Source organism: Leopardus geoffroyi, chromosome D3 (assembly GCF_018350155.1).
Source record: "Leopardus geoffroyi isolate Oge1 chromosome D3, O.geoffroyi_Oge1_pat1.0, whole genome shotgun sequence".
In the NCBI taxonomy this organism is placed as follows: domain Eukaryota; kingdom Metazoa; phylum Chordata; class Mammalia; order Carnivora; family Felidae; genus Leopardus; species Leopardus geoffroyi.
In genome coordinates, this window is record NC_059339.1 from 2,413,905 (window position 1) to 2,432,366 (window position 18,462).

The 18,462-nt window shown below is 54.4% G+C and overlaps 1 protein-coding gene across 3 annotated transcripts in view; it reads left to right on the plus strand.

Moving 5' to 3' along the window:
* The first annotated feature begins 1,238 nt into the window (after window positions 1-1,238).
* The window catches only part of TMEM132D (transmembrane protein 132D), a 564,604-nt gene continuing 547,380 nt past the window's right edge, over window positions 1,239-18,462 (plus strand). For 2 of the 3 annotated variants that reach the window (XM_045459606.1, XM_045459608.1), the window contains exon 1: window positions 1,239-1,537. In XM_045459606.1, the coding sequence (XP_045315562.1) occupies window positions 1,459-1,537 (79 nt within the window). In that variant the 5' untranslated portion in view covers window positions 1,239-1,458. The remainder of the gene's footprint in view (window positions 1,538-18,462) is intronic. The other variant, XM_045459605.1, reaches the window with a different exon arrangement.

Consider the following 18,462-nt stretch of genomic DNA (forward strand, 5'->3'; position numbering starts at 1 on the left):
GATTTGGGTGTTGTATTTTCAAAATATTCAGAATGCTTTCTCTGCCTCTGATTTTGATCCGGTTAATTCAAAGGCTCACATGGAGCGCAGGGGTCCTTGGACTAAACTCAGAGGATGATGCTTAGTGATCTCGGTTTCAGGGCTGTCTTAATTAGGGATCCAGGAAGGTATAAACCTAGAACCTTGTGTCCGATATGCTCAAGGCCACGTTGGCCCTCAGCCGATCAATTCCCAGTTCCAGTTGGCCCCGGGGGGGAAGGGGTTAGTGGGGGGGGCGGGTGGTCAAGACGGAATCCCTTCAGGGTCCCTGACTTGGTGGTCATTCCAGCTCCGGGGGCTGGGGGCCGGATGGCTTGTCGGAGGCCCTCCTCCTCAGAGGTAGTCGGGGATGCCCGGGGCGGGCCGAGGGACCCTCTGTGGCGACCTTCGCGTCCACTGGCCGGCGGAGCGCACGAGGTACCCCCCAGGCCGGAGGGCTGGCCCTTCGCTGGAGGTTTGGGGACGCAGGGGAGGCAGATGGCCGTCTCGCCACCTGTTGGGGGGGTTGGGCGGCCGGCTCGGGGCGCTCCGGGCGGGCGAGGTTTCCAGCCGCCTCCGGCAGCCCCTCCCAGCCGCACCCGCGGGGAGGAGGGGGGACGGCGAGGGCGGGGCGAGCGGGCGGCCCCGGGGTTGGGGGGGGGGGGAAGAGGTGGGCCCTACTTCGCGGATTGGGGCTCACGGCTGTCACTCCGAAAGGGTGGGGCTTTTCAAAAACAGACAAATTCGGAAGGCGAAGCCCACCCCCCACCCCCCAACCTCCCAGGCGCGCAGGGCTCGGCGGCGCTCGGCTCCTCGCCGGCTGCGGTGTCGGCCGAGCGGGGCCACCGCGCGGGTCCCCGAGCCGGCGGCCGCTCCTCCGCGCGCCGGGGCCGCGTCTCCCGAGCCGGCCGTGCGCTTCGCGCGCCGGGGCCGCGGGCGGGGGCCGGAGCCGGGCGCGCGGGGGCGGCGCCGCCAAACTTCAGGCGCGGGCGGCATGGGGACCGTGCGCCCGCGCGCCCCGCGCCCCCCCGCGCGCCCGGCCAGCCCCCTGGGGGCCCCCGCGCCGCCGCCGCCGCCGCCGCAGCCCCGCCGCCCCGCCGCCCGCGCGCGCTAGCCGGCTCCCGCGCTCCCGAGGCGGCCCCCCTCGCCCGCCGAGCGGGAGGCCCGACCCCGCGCGGACCCGAGCGAGGCGCCCGGCGGGGGCGAGGGGTGGGGTTTGCGGCGCGCGCCGGCCTCGGGGGAGCCAGTCCGGAGCCGCGCGCGGTCGTCGCCCGGCCGGCCATGGGCTGGCGGGCGGAGGGCGCAGGGCCCCGCGGCTGCTCGCGCCCCTAGCCGCGCTCCCCCCCCCCTCTCCACCCCCGGGGCCAACCCGGGCCCGGCGGCCGCTGGTCCGCGCCCGGACGGCGCCGGGAGCCGAGGAGCCGCGCTCGGGTCTCCGGGATGTGCCCTTCTGAGATGGGGACGCCGTGGCACCGCTGGTCCCCCGTGCTCATCAGCCTGGCCGCCCTGCTCTCCAAAGGTGAGCGCCGCCGCCGCCTCCGGCCCGGGACTAACTTTGCCGCGAGTGAGGGTGCGGGAGCGCGCGTGGCTGGGGTGGCCGGGACGGAGGGCGTGGGTGTCGTGTGCGCGTGTTGCAGGTCCCTCCCGGGGGGACTTGGCCGCGAGGTCCGCGGGGAGACTGGCGACGGACGCCGGGAAAAATAGCCCTGCGTCGGGGGAGGGGGCCGCGGAGAAGCCGCAGAGGGGAGGGGAGGCGGGCCCTGCCGGGGGAGGGGGCTTGGAATGACCTGGAAGGGCCCCGGAGCGTGCACCTGGCGCGTTCCCTGCCGGCGCCGACCTGTGAGGAAAGCATTCCAGAGCCCTCCTGTGTACGGGAATGCATTCAGTGCCTGGCAGGCTGCCGAAAACGGGGCCCCGGAGTGACCCCACTGCCCCCAGGACCTCGGGGAGGGGTGTCCTGCGGGGTCGAGGCTCCCGCCCTCCGGGGCCGCGGGGCCGCGCCAGCGTCCGCACGGCCTCGCCGCGGAGTTCTGACCGCAACTTGTCAGCAGGGCCCCGACCCGGAGCTTGAGTGCAGGCACCGACCCCCTGCCCCGTGTGCCCCCTTCCCCTGCAGTCAGCACCCAGACCCGCATCCAGCAGCCGCCTTGGAGGCTCAGGGCGCTGATTCCTTGAAGGAGGAGTTACGTGGTTCACGCAGGAGACGGTGGAAAGTACCAGCAATTCTTTCTTCTTATCGATCCGGACTCTCGGTTTTGTGAGCGGTTCCCTCCCAGCGCCTGCCTCCTGCAGGGAATCATGTTAGGAGGAAAGTGGAGATTCGTACCAGGCTTCAGTGGGTGCCCCCCAATCCCCGTCGACAGATTTTTTTTCTGAAAAGATTTTCGAGAGGAGAGCTCCGAAACTTCAAAGCCACTTGTCATGCACAGAGCCTTTTGATGACAGGAAATCTCTGCGAGCTCTTGCAGAATCGCGGAGGTGAGGAAGGCCGGGACCTGAGGCCCGACGAGGACCGTTCGCTCGCTGTGGTCTGGGGAGGGGAGGGTCGCCCACCCCGCTCGCCGTCTTTTCAAGTGCTGTTGGAGCGGGTTCACGGCTCCTAATTAGGAGTTAGAGCAGTCCCGAGGACCAGGGCCTCCGGGATTTATGGTGTGCACGCGGAACCAAAGACAAGGTTGATGAATTCAGTGAATCCAACCCAGGCAGACGCGAGGTTAAAGAAAAAAAAAAAAAAAACACCCAATTCACAGCAGCAGCAGCAGCGGTCTTGCATATGGCTGTGAGGCATATTTCTTTATTGGTTGTCACTTGATTTTCTGAAAGGAAGAGGCTTCTCTGTTTTTATGTTGTTAAGAAAGGTCCAGAATAGCTGGGTAAATATGACTTAACTCTCACGTTTCCTCGGGTATGTACGTAGCTCCGTTACTGATTTCTTTATGAGATTGGGCAGTGTTGGAGAAGACTGTATTTTCCCCGATGCCATTCAACTTTTTCAAGTGGAAACCCTGAAAAATGTCCTTAAAACAAGGGCCTGTGCGAGGTGGGGGTGGGGGGGGGTGGGGAGTCTCAGCGTGTGAAATGATGCCATCAGCCCAGCGTGTGGCATATTTTGTGTGTTGAATTTAGAGACCTTAACTCAGCCAAACTGTTCAGAAGTGAGTCAGTGCTGTGTGGATTTTCCTACAGCGGCAAGCACAGTGCTGAGCCCGAGGTCGGTTATTCGGTGATTTTTCCCAATATACCGAAGAACGGGAAAAAGTGTGACCCCCCCCCCCCCCCCCCCGCCATGCCATCATGTTATATAAAATTTCCTGATGCAGATGTGATTTCTAAATGCAGGGATGGCTCGTTCTGGCTCGCGTGTGCACATTGCATTTCTCCCCTGAGAATCTTTGACCACCTGAAAGTTTTAGACCAGCTTGACATCGAATATGGACTCTGTTTTGAAGGATTTTAATTGGAAGCGAATGTAGGTCTGCACACGCACGGACACGTGCGCGTAACCCAAAGTGCCCGGTGGGTCTGGGGCCGATGAAAAAACGGAGATGACTTCCAAATATTGAATATCTGCTTCAGCGTGTTGTTGCTTTTACTGTATCGCTCTCATTCTTTCCAAATATGAATCCTTGAATGAACAGAAATGCAGATTTTAATTCCAGGCTGATGTCCTAGAACCTCACGTAATTCGTGAGCAGGCGGGGATTGGTCACAGAGCAAACCCACTCTTCCATAGATTGAAAAGCAAGTAAAAATAAAGCTTCGTTGTTTGTACTCCTTTAAAAAACTTTTTTTTTTAGTGTTTATTTTTGAGAGAGAGAGAGAGAGAGAGACAGAGAGACAGAGACAGAGTGTGAGTGGAGGAGGGGCAGAGAGAGAGGGAGACACAGAATCCGAAGCAGGCTCCAGACTCCTAGCTGTCAGCACAGAGCCCGACGCGGGGCTCGAACCCACGAAAAGTGAGGTCATGACCCGAGCCAAAGTCAGACGCTCAACCAGCTGAGCCACCCAGGCCCTCGGCTGTTTGTGCTTCTATCCTGGGGACCTAGAGATGATATCATGAGGTCAGTAAGTGACTGGCCACGTTGTCCTCTGGTCCCAGACTTCCCTGGAGAATGGTCTTCTGTCCAGTTGCCAGAGAGCTTGTGTCTTACATGTAGGTCTAGTCCTGTTGGGAACTTGACGTGAACCAGGACTGTGTTTTTATACGCTGCTGTTCATTTCCGGGGTGGGGGGGGGCAACGATATGGAAAGTGGGGGCTGACAAGACAAAGGAATGAGAACACGGGAGGTGGGCGGGGAGCGGGCACGTTTCCACGAACACAGGAAGGTCACCGCATCGAGGTTGCTTGTCGTGACCCGCACCTGCAGCCTCCAGGGTGGGTTCTCCTGTACGTGGCAGTGAGAAGCGGACCCTCGGCGACCCCGGGGGCTGGGAGAGGAGCCACTGCAGGGATGCAGGTCCCGTCTCAGGACCAGAGAGGGGTGTCGGAGGGGGGAGAACCCCCGCCTCCGTGGAGGGAGTGTCAGGAGAAATCCGGTACAGCCTTGGACCGGAAACAGCTCTGGTTTACAGCCGCCCCTTGTCCGGGCTTGGCGGGGAGGCAGAACTATCCAGGAGGGAGCTGGCCGGTGCCTGTGTGAGAGGCCGAGACGTGGGGGGACTCTGCTGCTTACACGTCAATGTTAAAGGACTGGGGAACAGGGGAATCATTAACTTTCATTTCCTCCGAATTAGAAAAGTTAAACAACAGATACGGTTTTATAACAAATACTTACACGCAAAGAAAGGTAGAATTCCGAGTATGAGGATCTGTTTAATTGGTTCCATTTCGGTAGCCAAGAAAAAAATGAAAAACAAAACAAAAGCTCCAAAAATACCCTACTGCAGAAGCTTCTACTACCCTATGTTTCTGTGTCATCTGTCCATTGAAGCCACTCCTCCGTTCATTGAACCGGTCGTTACCCATTCATCTGTCTTTCTGTTCGTCAGGCTATCCATCTAGCCATCCTTTTTCCCCCCTCCCTCCTCCCTCCCTCCCTCTCTCCCTCCCTTCCTTCCTTCCTCCCTTCCTCCCTTCTTCCCTCCCTCCCTCCCTCCCTCCCTCTCTCCCTCTCTTCCTCCCTTCCTCCCTTCTTCCCTCCCTCCCTCCCTTCCTTCCTTTCTCCCTTCCTCCCTTCCTTCCTTCCTTCCTCCCTTCCTCCCTTCTTCCCTCCCTCCCTCCCTCCCTCCCTCTCTCCCTCTCTTCCTCCCTTCCTCCCTTCTTCCCTCCCTCCCTCCCTTCCTTCCTTTCTCCCTTCCTCCCTCCCTTCCTTCCTTCCTTCCTTCCTCCCTTCCTCCCTTCTTCCCTCCCTCCCTCCCTCCCTTCCTTCCTTTCTCCCTTCCTCCCTTCTTCCCTCCCTCCCTCCCTCCCTCCCTTCCTCCCTCCCTTCCTTCCTTCCTCCCTCCCTCCCCCCCTTCCATCCATCCCTCCCTCCATCCATCCTTCCACTCACAAATTACCACAGACGTGGGGACTTAAAAAACAGAAATTTATTCTCTCGCAGTTTTGGAGGCTAGGTGTCCAAACTTAATATCGCAGGGCTGAAATCAAGCTGTCAGCCGAAGGCTCCAAGGGAGATCGTGTCTTGCCTCCTCCAGCTTCTGGTGGCCGCCTGCCCGCAGACCTTGCCACCAGCAGCTTCACTGCAGTCTTCCTGGCTGGTGCTACCCGCCTCTCCGCTCCGTTCTCAGCCTCTCCTCTCTGTGTCTGTGTGTAAAGTCTCCCCGCCTCCCTGTAGAAGCACGCACTTGCAGGGGAACCAACCAGAACAATCCACATCATCTCCCATCCTGTTCAATCGCATCCGCAAAGACCCCTCTGCCCGCCCCCCGTAAGGTGACACACAGGCGTGCAAGGGATTTGGACACAGATACCTTTTGCGTGTCCGTTTTCAACCTTTTCTGGGGGTTACATTCTATACCTAGATTCTCCTGTCCCAAACTTTAAGTTCCTCTAGGGGCCACACTGTGTATTTTTCTACGTAGCTTTGATTTCTCTCCAGTACGTGGTATGGTTCTTTGGACCTTGCAAAGATACAATCAGTGTTCAAGTATGCTCAAGACTGTGGAATACCCCCGAAAGGCACTTTGCCTGAGGGTAAGATAATTTAATCGCGTATCTGTTTGTTTGTCTGTCTGTTTTTTTCCTTCAGTAATTCAAAGTGCCATAGGAAATATTTTGGTCAATAATAGCGATGGCTAGTTTTGGGAGTAATTATTGTACGGCCGCTGTGCTGAGTGATTCAGGACAATGATTTCTGGGGGGACTTTTCAGATAAACCTGACTGGTTGGGGTTTGTTATTAACTCCATTTCACAGATGCAGAAAGTGAGGCTCAGACGAGATCTCACAAGCAGAAACGGGCAGGGTCTGGATTCTGATCAGCCCATGCGCTTGGCCGCTCGTGGTTGTTTATAACACCTGAAAACCAGTCCCTTCTTTCGTGCTTCCAGACTCGCTGACCGTTGAGTACAGAGAGGCCCTCGTTCGACTTGTAGCTCAGAGCCTAGTGTGGCTGGTGCTCCACACATCTAGCCCTTGAACAGCACAAGGGACGGGGTCGCCGACCTCCCCCCTACGCAGTAGAAGCTCCACTTAGGACTCTGACTCCCCAAAATCTGGCTGCCAGCAGTAGCTTGCCGTTGACCGGAAGCCTTACGGACCACGGACACAGTCGATGAGCGTGGGTTTCCGTGTTCTGTGAACTTCTTACCGCGTTCTTACGACAAAGGGAGCTAGAGCCAGGAGAACGTTATCAAGGGAACCATGATGCGGTCTATTTCCAGGACAGTACTGTCGTTCTTGAAAACGGTGCCCATGTAAGTTCAAACCCGCGTTGAACAAGTGGGTGAAAGGACGTCCTCGTCTGTAATCTCCTCGGCCTGAAATTTTCCAGCAGCGATGGGAAATGGTACCAAACAGGGGCTGAAATGTAGATTTTTAAACATGCCTTCGGTAGTTGTATTATTTATTTTATGTCCTAGCGGTCGCTGTTGAGGCGGAGCGGGGGTACTGTGTCCGGGTGGGGTCGCGTATGCGACACGAAGAATCGACCATCGTGCGTGTGACTCAGCGGTCACCGCCTGGCGCCATGGGAGGACGTCGCTCCAGCCGTATCCCCTGGATTTCCTTAGGCTGTGGTTTTCTTCTCCGCGAATTATTTGCTTGATAACTGGTAGTTGGTACCTCTTAATCTCTTAATCCCTACCAATATAGGGGTGCCTGGGTGGCTTCGTTGGTTGGGCAGCCAACTTCGGCTCAGCTCATGATCTCGCGGTCCGTGAGTTCGAGCCCCGCGTCGGGCTCTGTGCTGACAGCTCAGAGACTGGAGCCTGTTTCAGATTCTGTGTCTCCCTCTCCCTCTGCCCCTCCCCTGTTCATGCTCTGTCTCTCTCTGTCTCAAAGATAAATAAACATTAAAAAAAAAATTAAAAAAAAAATCCCTACCAATGTAGATCTTTAATTCCCAGACTGTCGCAAAGGGTTAAGTGACACTCTGACTCACATCACTGACGTCACCAGCACCCTTAGGCCCCAGGTGTGGGGGGGGAGGGACCTGCAGGACGGCGTGGGGGGCAGCTCTTTAGAGAGGAGGTAAAGGAAGAGGCAGAAGCATGTAGGAGGAAGGCAGACAGACACGTATCGATTTGCTTTCGAGAGGGGGACGGTGTGTCCCATGAACGGGTGAATCGGTGAGGTTGGCTTGGATGCCACACCCCAAGCCCGACTGAGCAGTGAGTCTCGAGGGGAGGCCGGCAGCAGGGAGGTGGTGGGGATCGTGGGGACCCACTGCGGGCTTGTGCCGATGTGAGACCAAGGGCTCAGAACACACCTGCATTGCTTTTGTCATTCATTAAAGAAAACCCTGCTTCTAGGAAGGAATGAGGGGGGCCCCCGACAGCCCGCAGCCGGTCTCCTCCACTTCTGCTGTGGGACGCTGGTTTTGAGGGTTCCTTTGACACAGAAATACCGCCCAAGACACCCTGCCACTTAACGGTGTACCGATCCGCAAAGAGGCAGGTCCGTGAACTTCAGGGTAGACAAAATCCCGACACGCGTTGGGAAAGAGACTCGAGCACGTGTTGTCAGAGCAGATGGCACCACAGTGGCCGAGGGAAAGAGCAGAGAGGGCACGGACGTCCTGCCTTCTCTGCCTGAAGTGAAGCGTCTCGATAGAGCGTCAGATCCGGGTTTGAGAAGACGGGCGGTCTCACCGTGTTTTTAGCTCTTGGGGACTTGCCGTTCTCCTGTTGGCGTGAGAAACCGCGAGATCGCACGTCGGTGGGGGAAATCGCCGGGCAGGTTCACGACGTAGGCAAGATGACCGTCCTCAGGCTGGCGTCTCGTCGGGAAAGCCGTCCGGGCAGGCGGGGCGCTGAAGTGAGCACGTAGCTGGTCGGGGTGCGAGGTGTTGGACACCCCCTCGCTTAGCCCGTGGGGCAGTGAGAGGCTGTGGGTCCATGTTGCAGATTCCCCCGCCTGGCCCCCTTCCCGGTCGCCCCGGACCCCTCTCTTCAGGCAGGGGACACGTGGAGGCCGCCGCGTCTCGCTGCGGCAGAAAGCGCGCGACCAAGGGCCTGACGTTTGGCTCCAAGGGAGGAGAGGGTAGCGCTGAGCTGAGACGCCCCGAATCGCCATGTGCTGTCGGTGACGGAGGCCACACGGGGTCCTCCCAGGTGCACTGGGGAGTCACAGGTGGGGGCCGCGTGCCCTGAACGTCGGGGGCGAGGGGCAGAGGGGAAACATTTCTGCGCGGTGAGCAGGCAGGGGGCTCCCTAGAGGTGCTGCGAGTCACAGAACGTTTCCTTGCCCGGCTGGGTGTGGTGCGGACGTGGCTGGGGGATGGGAGGGCACGGGCGACCTCAGGAGGCCCTGAGGTCAAGACCATGGGGGTGCAGGGGCACCTGGGTGGTTCAGTTGGTTGAACGTCCGTCCGACGTGGGCTCAGGTCGTGATCTCACGGTTGGTGGGTTTGAGCCCCGCGTCAGGCTCTGTGCTGACAGCTCAGAGCCTGGAATCTGCTTCGGATTCTGTGTCTCCCTCTCTCTGCCCCTCCCCCGCTCACACTCTGTTTTTCTCTCAAACGAAGTAAACAGTAAAAGAAGTGAAAAAGAAACAAAGACCGTGGAGGTCCAGCCGTGGTCTGCAGGGACTGCCCGCAGGGGACCAGATGCCATTTGGACACACGGCGAAGGCTGTGGTGGGAATGAACCCTTCTGGTTTGCTGGGCTTCCGGAACCTAGACCCCCGTCCCTGGAACTAGGGGGGTGTTGACGGAGACTTTGTTTGGCCTCTGGGTGAAACGAGGACTCCAGACGGACACGGGGTCCCTGCCATCAGGAGGAAGAAACGGGCATTTCTGGCTCTCTGAGGTTGGGGACTGAGGGTGGCCGTGTGGCTGGTGCCCCTGGGGACACGGTGAAGAGCAGACACGGGCCGCACCGGGCGCGGGGTGTCTGGCCGCTCCATGGTGGCAGATGGCTGGGGGTCCGCCTTGAGCACAGTCTGTGGGGTGGCGTCCTGGGGTCCCCAGCCAGCCTTTCCCAGGTGAGCGTTACTGTCTCGGGCACACAGACGCTGGCTCTGGCTGCAGACGGGCACGTGCTCCGTCCCGGCTCGTCCCGACGTGGGAACCGTCTAGCAAATGGGGCGGGCGGGATGCGTGTGGCACACTGACCCCAGGGCCACACAATGTGCCCCCCCCACCCCGAGCTGCAACGCGTGGGAGGGGCTCGGGGTGCCCGTGAGGATTGTGTCACTGTGGGTGGCCGAGTAGAGCGGTGGTGCAAGGACTTTGGCTATTAGAACACGATCCCTTTCCTCAGTGCCTTTCCTGAGAAATGCTTGCTAGGTCTTAGTACTTCGGCGGGGGGGGCGGTGAGGGAGGGGGTGGGAAAAAAAAAAGCTGTGTTTATCCTGAGAAATGGTTTGCACTTTATCCTGTGGACACCACAAATTTTGTAAGTGAGTTTCTAAGTGTCTCTCTTTGCTCCAACTCCTCGGGCTCTTCTGAGCCACGTTTGCTCTTTGTAAGCAAGTGACACGTCTCTTACATCAGCTTTCTCCTTGGCTTTATCTCGTTTCCTGCCTGTGTCCTCGCCTCCTCCTGTCTGCTTCCTCACCTGCTTCTTCCATGGCAGCTACTTCAAGCTAATTTTGAGAGGACAGAGAGGTAAACACAGTCTCCTTGCCCAAGGACGGCCGTTTCCCGTTGTGATGTGTCTCATCCTAGTTGTTTTCCGTGGGTTCTTTGAATCATTGTGTTCATACTGTGGATGCTACACGTAGTTTGCGTTCTGGACTCTTTTGAGCTCTATGTTCACGTAAATATTTCCATGTCTTAAACACGTACCGTGAACTTGGGGCACCTGGGGGGCTCAGTCGGTGAAGCGTCCGACTTCGGCTCAGGTCGTGATCTCACGGTTCTTGAGTTCGAGCCCTGCGTCGGGCTCTGTGCTGACGGCTCAGAGCCTGGAGCCTGCTTGGGATTCTGTGTTTCCCTCTCTCTCTGCCCCTCCCCTGCTTGGGCTCTGTTTATGTCTCTCTCAAAAATAAATAAACGTTAAAAAAATAAATAAAAACCTACTGCGAACATACTTATAACATATGCATCATGGCTTAAAGGTTTTAGCTCTTGCTGGACATTTCCAGAATTTCTTGTTTTCCACTGTTCTAAGGAAAAAATTATCCTCGTGCATAATTTTTGCTTTGAGTTCCTTTTTTGGGTAGATTTATGGCAGTTTAGTCCCTGGCCACGTAGTATGGGTAGAATTCCTGTTTCCAGAAGGGCCGTCTGTCCCTTGTCGCACAGGTTTTGCACAGGTGTCTCCCTCGCACCTGAGAGCATTGGTTTCGTGGAACCGTGATGCCCTTGGTGACGGCACGTGTCCATGTGTGTGGTACCCATGAACTTTGCCGAGTGCCTCGAGTGTCCCTGGAAACCGTTGTAAATGCATCACGTGGAAGCCACCGCTCTTTGCGGATGTGGCTCCCAGTGCCCCAAGCTCTGTTTTCCCCACAGTGTGGTCCGGTGCCCCGAGGTGCTTCGGCGCCTGGAGGCTGTGGGGTTGCAGTGGCTGAGGTGACACAGTCTGTGGCCAGAGAGGAAGGTCCAGACTTGCTTACGGCAAGCATTCCGCGGGCACGCTTTGTGAAGAGGGCTGCGACCCGGAGCCTCCTTGGTCATTAGTCAGCAGGTGACTTGGAGATAGAGCGATGGTGGTTTCAGGGGAGGAGGGACAAGGCAAATGTGTTAAGAAAATGTGTTTAAGACAACTCAGGCAACAAGAGATGTTGGCGAGGATGCCGAGAGAGAGGATCTCTTTTGCATCGTTGGTGGGAATGCAAACTGGTGCAGCCACTCTGGAAAACAGTGTGGAGGTTCCTCAAGAAATTAAAAATAGAACTACCCTACGACCCAGCAATTGCCCTACTAGGTATTTATGCAAAGGATAGAAAAATACAGATGTAAAGGGGCATGTGCACCCTGATATTTATAGCAGCACTGTCAACAACAGCCCAACTGGAAAGAGCCCAAATGTCCATCAACTGACGAATGGGTAGATACACACACACACACACACACACACACACACACACGCACAAGCACACAGTGGAATACTACTCGGCGATGAAAAAGAATGAAACCTTGCCATTTGCAATAACGTGGATGGAACTAGAGGGTATTATGCTAAGCGAAATTAGTCAGAGAAAGACAGATATCATAGGACTTCACTCCTCCGTGGAATTTGAGAAACTCAACAGATGGACATAAGGGAAGGGAAGGAAAAATAATACAAAACCGAGAGGGAGACCAACCATAAGAGACTCTTAAATACAGAGACCAAACTAAGGGTTGCTGGAGGGGAGGTGAGTGAGGGGATGAGCTAGATGGGGGATGGGCACTGAGGACACTTGCTGGGATGAGCCCTGGGTGTCACATGTAAGCGATGAATCACTAGATTCTGTTTCTGAAACCATTATTAGACTGTATGTTAACTAACTTGGATTTAAAGAAAGAAGGAGAGGGGAAAGGAAAGGAAAGGAAAGGAAGGGAAAAGGCGGTTAGGATGCTATTTTGTTGGCCGGGAAGATGAGGTCCCCTCTAGGACATGCTGTTTGGGAATCACCATTACATAAGTGAATCTGGAATTTCACGGTTCTGTGACTTTGATGGCATTTGAGAGAGCCCCACTGCCCACACACAGCAGAGAATATTCAAGTTCAGGCTGTGATCTACCCAGTTCTGACTTTTTATCTCCGGCAAGGAATGCCACCGGTCCTGGGCACTGAGGGCTGTTGTTTACCTATCGGTGAGCTAGGTTCTCAGGAGGCAGAAAGGAGTATGAAGTCAGTTCTGCCGTCGACTTGATGCAGGGAAGTGTGGGACACAGTCATAACCGTCTCTGGTAAAGTAGTGTGATCGGTACAGGGATGGATACGCTCTCTGATTATGTGGTGAGAGGAAGGATGCGTCCTTGGTGTCCCCCGAATAACCCTTTGGAATCTCTTTCCTGCGGACTCCGCTCGCTCTGTGTTGGCCAGGATTCTTAGCTGCTGGCCGCAGGCTCTGTCCGGTGGAGGGGGGCTTGCTGGGTTGTGTGTGTAGACCCGCAGGGCGCCCTGGGGGCCCAGTTTGCTGAAGGACCAGTGGGGGTGGGGGGTGGGGAGACCCCTAGCCACAGTCTGCTCCCATTCTGGCCCAGAGCCCGCCTTCACCAGTGCCCTCCTCCCGACACCTGGGGGCCCCGGGGACTGGATGTTGCTGCTTCCCCGGGGCCCCCAGTACCTGAGCCAGCCCTGAACCCTGGTTCCAGGAGGTTTCTGCTGGGCTGGTTAACAGGACTCAAGAAGGCAACTCTGAAGGGATCTGGAATTGGTGATAAATGTTCCGATCTTTGGAATCCAGAGAAACTCGCGCTGTGTTAAAGTTGATTTTTGACACTATTGATGTTGCTGAGAGAGTCATGTTGGAGTATCTCACCCTTGTTAGTTTTCTCTTCCCAAGAGGGCGATAGGACGGAGGCAAGAGGGGCGCCTGGGGGGCTCAGTCCCTTGACCGTCCGACTTCAGCTCAGGTCGTGATCTCATGGTCTGTGAGTTCGAGCCCCGTGTTGGGCTCTGTGCTGGCAGCTCGGAGCCTGGAGCCTGCTTCGGATTCTGTGTCTCCCTCTCTCTCTGCCCCTTCCCCACTCACATTCTGTCTCCGTCTCTGTCTCTGTCTCTCTCTCTCCCCCAAAACAAAGAAACATTAACAAAAAAAAAAAAAAGAAGGAAGCAAGAAGTCTTCCTGTGTGTTTCTGACATTCCTTATCATGGCGTTGGGAAAGAAATGCTCAGTCCATAGCTGATTTGATTCTGGGTTTTCTAGGCAATCCCTCTGCCTTCTAGGATTTGAACGTAGTCCTTGTGTTTCTTTGAGCAGGAGACCCTCAAGAGGGCCGGTTCCGTTTTATCATCCCAAGGGCCTCTCTCTAGGTTACTGTTCCCAGTCAACATTTAACAGGTGCTGTAAAGGCAGAAATCAGAGCAGGTCTTGGGCTGGGACGACCCCCTTCTGGAATGTAAAACAAGGCATAGGACAGTCTCCCAGAACCTGCGGGTTGAACAGAAATGTTCTACCTGAGATTTACTTAAGGTGGCACTTTGTACTGATCAGTAATTGGACACGTTTGTGTTGCAGGCATGAAACAAAGCTTTCGGGTTGCCTGGGGGGTACAGGAGTGAGGATAGGCCAGCTACGGTACAGGGGTAAGCAAATGCCCGCGTCTTGGTGGGTTAATTTGAGAAAGGGTTACTTCCTGTTCACTTAGAGCCTAGTTGACCTGCCTCCACCTTCTTGTTATGCCGCTTGGAGCACACGGCCTCTGAAGGCATCACGGGAGGGGAAGAGAGGGCCAGAGGATCACGTGGGATGCTTTTAACGTCCAGATTCGGAACTGGCTTCACTACTTAATGCGCACCTCCCACTGACCGGCACTTACTTAGAAGCGAGGCCTCCCTCTGACCGCGGGGGGCGGGGGGCTGGAAAATGTAGAGCAGCACGTGTCCCTACGCGTGGTGAGTACTCACAGTCTCTGCCGGAAGGGAGAAGGAAACATGCTGCTTCCTGTAAGGGAAGTTCTGCGGGTAATCTGGCATCAGGCAAGGCTTGATCCAGGTGCGTGTGTGATGCCACAAGGCCCTAGAGCCTCTCTGCTCCTCTTTAACTGTATTGCTTCTGTTCTTAGAGACACTGCCCCTCATTTAGGCAGGATGCTTCCCAGCTCAGAATTAAATCTTCTTACCCAAAATTTGCTAAAAAGAAAGAACATTTCCTTTCACAGTTCCATCAAAGTTCTGGACCTGCTCTGGAGAGGCCACATTGCTCCATGAGCCTCCTTAGGCAGAGCCAGGAGTGGGAATCCACCCAAATCAGCTGGTATGAGAATGGGGAGAGCATGATATGTATAATTTGGAATGCCGTTACTCAGAAAGGATCGTGGGTGCTGGATGTTCACCCTAAGAGCGATATTCCACACGTACGGTCTTTGTAGTTTTAAACCTAAAATGAAAACGTTCACACGGTCTCCAATATTTAACCTTACGGGGAATTTTGGGTTCCTGCTCAGGTGACAGCTCTCCGTACAGAACTGTCCCCTCCCAGAGAAGTGACTCTCTCTCCCTTCCAGTGTGTAAATGTGATGAAGGCTCTTGTTTCCAATGGTTGTAATTTTTCAGAGTCCTTAATTAGATGTAAAAACTATGCACAATAGGAATTACTGCTGTGATTAAATATTTGCATTATGTGCTGTTAAAAGCAGGCATCAAAACACGCAATTGCTTGTTTCACAAGCATTCAATATTTTGAAACGTGAGGTCCCCGAAAGCCCGGGGAGTTCTCTTGGAAGGGAGAGAGACCCACTCAGACGGTATCATTTGCGTTTTCAGGGAGCAGCGGCGTGTTGGGAAGGGAACGGCGGTTTAGGGGTGCGGCCACTCGCGTGGAGCTTAGCGAGTTCTGGGCGTCTGGTCGCAATGCGTCACCAAGGGTGCGTTCTTCTTGATTTCTGTGCGGAGTTTGGCCCTGACGGCAGGGGCTCGGGTTTCTCCTGTAGTGACACAGTTTCCAAGGTGTTCTGAATTCTAGATAGCTTACTATTTAGGCTTTGGAAAGGAAAACGGCTTGTAGGGTGGGTCGGGGCCAAATGTCTCATTTTCACTATTCTGCAGTAATTTTCCTGGAATTGTTTTGGTTGAGGTAAAGAGATTTTTGATAGGAAGGGGGCATTATCACTATTCTTGTACAATTTAATGTTTGTTTATTTATGAGGCAGAGAGAGACAGAGCATGAAGGGGGGAGGGTCAGAGAGAGAGAGACACAGAGAATTGGGAGCAGGCTCCAGGCTCCGAGCTGTCCGCACAGAGCCTGACGTGGGGCTCGAACTCACGAACTGTGAGATTGTGACCTGAGCTGAAGTCGGACGCCCCACCGACCTAGCCACCCAGGCGCCCCGTATTCTTGTGCAATTTAAATGTAAACACAGGCCTCGTGAATCTGAAGGACGTAGAACAGAGAAACAGGGTGTGTCATGTCTTTACCAGACAGAAAAGAAAAAGCCCTCTCTTGCCTTGTGTACCTTATGTCCGGGGTGTGGCTCTGGGTGGACGGGAGTCAGGTCGAGACTGTGGTCCGCAGGCACGTCTCATGTGGCTGCCACAACGAATGTCTCGTCAGTATTTTGAAATCAGGAGATCTTCATAAAGATGTGGGTTTTTCTGCTCCCCTTGATGGATGTTTCCGCGTGGTGACAGGTGGCTCCAGCTACGTTCGCAGTGGCTGTGGGGCCCACGCCTGTCACCATTGTCCGGGGCTGGAAGTGCTGTTTCGTAGGACAGAGCACGACTTCTCTGTCCTCCGTGTCCGCCAAAAGCGGGGAAACGAAATACAGACAGCCCACGTGTGTTGGATGTGATGTCCCCGGGCCCTGGCGGTGGGGGCACGAGCAGCTCGGGTGGTGTCAGTCCTCCCTTTCATTTACGCTGTTTGTTTGGAGCAGTGTGTCCTTGAAATAGGATGTATGCATGGGGGGAGCCTAAGGCAGAGACCTTCTGGGAGGAGTTCATTGGGGGTGTTTGAAAGGTTACGAGTTCACAGATCCTTAACTTCTGCGTGCATTCGCTCGTTTATGTTTATTTTTTTATTTTATTGAGAGAGTGCACGCAAGAGAGGGGCAGACAGAGAGGGGGCAGAGAATCCAAAGTGGGCTCTGTGCTGTCGGCACAGAGCCTGATGTGGGGCTCAAACTCACAAACTGTGAGTTCATGACCTGAGCCAGTGTGGGACGCTCAACCGACTGAGCCACCCAGGTGCCCCGTGCATTTGCTCTTAAATGTCATCTTTTTTTTTTTTTTTTTTTTTTTTTTTTTTTTACTGTAGTTGACACACAAGGTTTCCCTAGCTTCAGGTGTAGTATTCACTCTTTAACTTGATCTCTCCAAATTTACAGTTAGGCCTGTTATCTTCTGTGTCTGTCTGTCTACACCTCTCCTCTCTCTCTCTCTCTCTCTCTCTCTCTCTCTCTCTCTCACACACACACACACACACACACACACACACACAGCTTTGACTAAGATAGAAAGGCTCTCCTCCATCTACGATCTTAACTGTAATTCATTTCTTACAGGCATTAAAACCTCCACTGTCCCGCGAGTACAGTGAGACAATTCCTTTGGTCAAGACAGCAGAATACTCCCACCCCATATAGCGCATTAAGAGGTGCATTTACAGGAGGAGAATTGCTTTTTGTTAAAAAAAGTTATGTATGGAAATGGGAGACATTTATGCTGTTTTGTGCCCCAGTCATAATTGTAATAATGCCAACTTGAAGACCTTTTTGAGTACTGAGACTCTTACAGTGAGAAGAGACCAAAAAAAGTTTAAGTTCTGTGTGTATCCACATAGGTTTTTTGTTGTAAAAAGGTACAGTGGGATAATGGATACATTATTTTCAAGAGTACAGTACGTTACATTAGGATAAAATTCTGTGAGGCAATAGAACGGAAATAGGAGTTCGGGAGAAAAGGGAACAATGGCACATTTCTGGTTGTTAATGGAGAGCTCTTCATGGATTTTATAAATGGATGGTGGTGGGTGTCAGGGCATTCTGTTATTTATATCCCGGTGGAGATATTTAAGAGAGTGATATAACGGTTTAATCTTAAATGTCAAGATTTACAACACACTAGAAACTTTATCCTTAGCAACTGTTGGAACGCTGATAAGAAACAATACGGATCATTTTTTATATGTGCGAAGGGGGTACATAGTTTTAAAAGGTTTCTCGTAGGGATTTCGGGAGGAATCAGCCGTCCAGTGGTTCAGCATCCCGCGGCCCAAGCCACGCCGTGGACCGAGGACATCAGAATAGCCTGGGATCAGGGCACTGGTGGTTTTGAAGGGCCCCCCAAGTGATTCTGGTGGGAAGTCAAGGCTGAGAGCCGTGAGGCAAAGCCATCAAAGGAAGGCATCTGTTTTTGTGGACGAGAGGTAAAGCAGTGATTCTGAACCCTGGCTGCACATTAGAATCCCGTGAGAGGATATTTTTGGGGGGTTGTGTGTGTCCCGTTAATAAAGGTAAATTTGCATGGAGTACAGGTCACCTTTTTACGGCACAGGTCTGTGAATTTTGGCAAATGCAGATCGTCTTGTAACCGTCAGGATGCAGAGAGCATTTCCATCACCCCCAAGAGTCTTGTGCTCTCCCCGGCTGGTACCTCCTCCCGCCCTCATCCTCTGGCAGCCGCTGCTCTGTAGTTGTTCCTTTTTCTAGAATGTTCTATAAATGGTGTCACACGCTGTGTAGCCTTTTGAGTTGGGCTCCTTTCACTTAGCACAACGCATTCGATCTTGTTCCCGGTGGTCGGATGTGTTGGGAGTTCACCTGTTTCCCTTAGCGAGGAGCGTCCTACCGTATGGCAGACCAGAGTTTGTTTTTCCGTTTGCCAGACGAAAGACGCCCAATTTGCTGGTAGTTTTGGCCAGCGTGAATAAATCCGCTACAGGTATTTGTGGGCAAGTGTTGGTGTGAATGTCCGTGTCCACTGCCTTGTGGGTACACGCTTGAGGATAAGACGGCTGGGCAATGTGCTGAGTGTGTGGCTCACAGACTAAGAAACTCTCAAGCTGTTTTCGCAACGTGGTTAACGGTTGGCGTCTGTAACGGGGACGTGTCACCTTCCGGCTGCTCCACACCCTTGCCAACACTTGATATTTTCACGCTGTAATTTTACTTCAGCTCTTCTAATACATGTGTAATGATATCCCGTAATTTCCCTGATTGCTAATGATGTTGAATGGTTTTTAGTGGCTTTTTTGCCATCTGTGTATCTTCTTTGGTAAAGTATCTTCAAATCCTTTGCTGTTT